The 4,723-nt window shown below is 34.0% G+C and overlaps 1 protein-coding gene across 1 annotated transcript; it reads left to right on the forward strand.

The window, feature by feature from the left end:
* The first annotated feature begins 626 nt into the window (after positions 1 to 626).
* Positions 627 to 3,662, forward strand: LOC113324186. Its single transcript, XM_026572509.1, has 7 exons — positions 627 to 643; positions 763 to 815; positions 963 to 1,169; positions 1,271 to 1,855; positions 2,653 to 2,962; positions 3,080 to 3,397; positions 3,479 to 3,662. The coding sequence occupies exons 1-7, from the start codon at positions 627 to 629 to the stop codon at positions 3,660 to 3,662; spliced, it is 1,674 nt and encodes a 557-aa protein (XP_026428294.1).
* The last annotated feature ends 1,061 nt before the right edge of the window (positions 3,663 to 4,723 follow it).

Raw genomic sequence — 4,723 nt, forward strand, 5'->3', positions numbered from 1 at the left:
TTGAATTCTTCTTGTTGCTGGTGAGTTTTCACGCTAATCCTTTCCTTGAATTATAGATCAGCTAAGTTTTTCTTTGATTAGAATGAATGAAGTCGTTTTGTTAAGGCTTCATTTGTTAGAATGAACTCTTTATTTTTTTAAGGAAGAAGCTATTAATAGCGTTACGGCTTCATTCCAATAATGAACTCTTCTTTTACCATGGAATAAGTACTGTTGGTGCTTTGTTTTTTTTATCTTTTTTAGGATGTTAACGAAATGAAGTCATTCTGTTAAGGCTTCATTTCTTGGAATGAACTCTTTATTTTGTTTAAGGAAGAATCTATTAGTGTTGTTCTGTTAAGAATATTTATTCTGTTAATGCTTCATTTCTTGGAATGAACTCTTTATTTTGTTTAAGGAAGAATCTATTAGTGTTGTTCTGTTAAGAATCTTTATTTTGTTAAGGCTTCATTTCGAGAATGAATTCTTCTTTTGTCATGGAAGAAGTATTGTTGGTGCTTTTGTTTATCTGTTAGGATATTAACGAATGAAGTCATTGTATTAAGGCTTCATTCCGGGAATGAACTTTTCTTTTTTTGTCATGGAAGAAGTACTGTTGCTTCTCTGCTTTATCTGTTAGGATGTTAATGAATGAGATCATTCTGTTTAAGGCTTCATTCGTGGAATAAACTCTTTATTTTGTTAGAATGTTATAGAATGAAGCTATTTTGTTTCAGCTTCATTCCAATAATGAACTATTTTGTGTGTGTGTTCATTTTTCAGGTTAAGTATGACCCTATCCAGTTGTTATAATGTTGTGTATTACAAAGGGGATGGTATTCCGTTGAAAGTTTCTTTAGATACTATGATTCGTGACTTTAAAATATTTTTTTGTGATTATTGGAGAAACTTGACTCCTCGGAGCATAAGATTTATTAGTCGTTGTGATAAAGCTCTCATTAATTGTGATTATTCTCTTCAAGGTCTAATTGCGGTTACTTGTTCAAGGGAATTGTCAAGTTTTGATCTGTTTGTTGAGGAGGCTTGTCATGGTGTTGCTTCTAGCTCTTCGTCTGGTATTTCCACGCAGTCGCTCAGTGACGATGAATCATGCACTGGATTCACTGAGACTTCAAAGATTAAATACCTGACGGAAGGTCATGAGCAATTGAAACCTCTTTTATCCGAAGGTTGGGAAGATATTTTTAAAGGTGCTGGTCAAGTTTTTCATGGTGGTGTTGATGAGGTCGCTTAGCTGTCAGCAAATATTGCAGCAAGTCTGGCTATACAGTTGCAAAGGTTAAGAATGACAGACTCAGGTTCACAGGCAAGTGTGGTAGGAATGCAGAATGTCCTTGGTATCTGCACTGTATTCCAATCGATACCGTTAAAAGTGTCTTTGCTATCAAGGAATTCAATGGGGAGCATAAATGTGGTGGTGCTTATAAGCTGAAGGACCCACCTGTGAAGAAGAAATTGATTAAGCATCTATTCAAGGATCAAATACAGTCAAATCCGTCGATAAAGCCTAATGATATGGTTGCTCAGGTGAAGAGTTGTTATGGAATTGACATAAAATACCATCATGCTTATAAAGGGAATGAAGCATCTAAGGCAGAGATATATAGCGATGATGTAAAAAGTTATACATATCTTATTTTGTATGTTGAAGCAATAAAGGCTACCAATCCTCGCAGTTATATTAAGTTTGAGTATGATAAAGAGACTAAACGTTTTCAGAGGATTTTCATATGTTTTGCTTCCTGTATGGAAGGATACCGGTTCATTCGCCCTATGCTTTACTGTGATGCAACATTTCTCAATGGGAGATTCAAGGGAACAGTGATGGCTGCCACTGGTGTGAATGGAAACCAAAGTAATTTTTTTTTCTTTTCTGAATAACTCATATTAGTTTGTTGTTTGATTTTTAAGAGCAATGTGAATGAATGAAGTTTCTCTGTTAAGGTTTTTCATTTTTTAGGATGAACTCATTTTATTTTCAAGAAGAAAGTAATTTCTATCAGTTTTACTTTTGTTATTTTGTTAAGAAGATCTTCATTTTAAGAATGAACTCTTATTTTTTGTTAAGTTTTTAGTTGTTCATAAGTGGGAATGAACTCCTGCTGCTTTGATTCTACAGTTCATGTTATATAATGGACTTCATTTTTGGAATGAAGTGTAGAAAAGTTATAGATTTTTGTATTATACAGTTCATGCTACAGAATGGAATTCATTATATAGAATGAAACCTTTAGTTTTTTTGATTTTTAATAGCAATGTGAATGAATGAAGCTTCTCTGTTAAGTTTTTTAGCTGTTCATAAGCGGGGAATGAACTCCTGCTGCTTTTGTTTATGTTTTACTTTGTTATTTTTTGAAGAAGAAGGTCTTAGTTCATGTTATAGAATGAACTTCATTGTTGGAATGAAGTGTAGAAAATTTATAGATATTGATTATTCTACAGTTCATGTTACAGAATGGACTTCATTTTTTGGAATGAAATGTAGAAAAGTTATAGATTTTTTGATTATACAGTTCATGCTACAGAATGGACTTCATTTTAAGAATGAAACTTTTATTTTTGTTATAGATATTTTTTAATGAACTGACACTTTTAGTTCTTTTTTGTGTTCTTTTCATTCTGTATGATTTTTTACTTTTGCGTATGCTTTAGTTCCTGGAGAAGACATTGAAGGGTGGGAGTGGTTTATGGAGAACTTGCAGCATTGTGTCGACTCTCGTCCTATCACCTTTATCACTGATCATCATGAAGGGCTGAAGCAAAGTATTCCCAAGTATTTTCCAAACTCTTATCATAGTTACTGTTTCCATCATTTGAAGAATAACCTCCCCATCAATAAATCACATGAGAATTATAAACAAGTTCAAGATTTGTTCCATAAAGATGCATACTGCTATAGTGTTGCTAAATATGAGTCTGCTTTAAATGAGATGTGTATCATAGGATGTGGTTGGGTTGCCAAGTACATCAGAAATATCGATCCCAAGCATTGGGCAAATGCTTTCTTCGTAGGATGTAGGTATGGGACACACTCGTAAACTATTGCAGAGTCTTTCAATAACTGGATTCTTCCTGAAAGGGATCTGCCTCCAGCTGCTCTTGTTGATGATATTAGGATAAAGATTATGAGGATGAGTGCAGAAAGGCGTGAGCTCGGTAGAAATTATAGTGATAGTTTGACTCCCATCTATAAAGCTCTACTCAAGTCACATGTCGATATAGGGAGTCCATGGAGTGTTACGGAGTCAGGTAATGGTATATATGAGGTTCACTCTCCTAGCTCTCATGTTGTTGATCTGATGCATATGACGTGCAATTTCCAGAGATGGAAAGTGTTTGGTTTCCCCTGTTCTCACGCAACTGCTACTATTACTATGAGTGGTATTGAGATGTTGAGGTTTGTTCAGCCTTAATTTGGTTCGAATCATTTTCGCCATACGTATGCTCCTGCAATTCGACCCATTCTCAATTACGACAGGCCAGAAGCGTATGAACCTGAAGAGAGAGTCCTACCTGGTATTCTAAGGCCACCTCCAAGAAGACCACCAAAGAAGCGCATCTGTGGTGCTTATGAGAAGGAGAGAAGGCATATGAAGTGCTCAAATTGCAAGAAGATTGGGAACCACAACAAAGCTACCTGTCGTGTATTAATGATGGAGTAGTATGCATGAACCTTTTTTCTAGTTTATGTTTTTTTTATGTTTTTATGAACTTCTCTTACCTGTTTGATTATGCACTGGTTGTAGTTTTTTTTTTGTTTTTTTTTTTAACTTTTTGATAAGCACTTCATTTTCTGGAATGAACTTCATTTTCTGTAATGAACTCCCTTTTTTTTCTTAGAAATGCTTTTTTTAGATATTATTTCTTTTTGGATATCTATGTAATGATATTTTGTAGCAGGTTATGGTATTTTTCCTACAAATCAACTCTATGGGATATGTATTTTTCATTATTAGGGGGATATATATCAGTTCAGTTACTGAAATGAACTTCATTTTCAGGAATGAACACAAGTTTTCCTATAACCAATAGAGTTCATTTTGGTAAATGAACTGGTATACATAAGACAGAAGACAAAATTCTGAAGTATTAGAGTTAATAGGTATCCATTAGATAGTAAGACAATGCATGATTTCTCATTATCTGGAATGAACTGTCCCTCTATCAGTTCATTTACTGAAATGACTTCATTTTCAGGATTGAACACTAGTTTTCCTAGAACTGACTTGAATTCCATAAAGTTTATTTTCAGGAATGAAGTCCACCAAAACATCAAAGAAGGAACATTCATGCTACAAAAAATAAATTCATAAGAAAATAAGACAGAAAGACAAGGAATAATATAGAACATTGATGTTATATACTATCCAAAATATGATAGATGAAAATATAAAACATACTAGAGTATCAATTACATTAGAAGGTAATTCAGGTGATATTAGACATAAGAGTTTTCTGTTGCAATAAGAATTAATCTACTGTGCAATATACTATAGTTAAAAAGAGTTTTGTCTATTTAATCTGTTCCAAGTAAGCAATTGCTAAGGTATTCTGAGTTGGAAAATTCACCCCAGCTCTCTTCATCCCCTGATGCAGTAAGAAGTTTGTAGGCCATCCCAACTATTCTTGCTTGCATCTTCTCTATCATGTCAGCTTTCTTCAACACACTTTGAGACTTGTTTATGGTTGGCTTGACACTTCTCTTGATCCAATAGCAGGTGTA

The sequence above is a fragment of the Papaver somniferum genome, chromosome 11 (assembly GCF_003573695.1).
Source record: "Papaver somniferum cultivar HN1 chromosome 11, ASM357369v1, whole genome shotgun sequence".
NCBI lineage: Eukaryota > Viridiplantae > Streptophyta > Magnoliopsida > Ranunculales > Papaveraceae > Papaver > Papaver somniferum.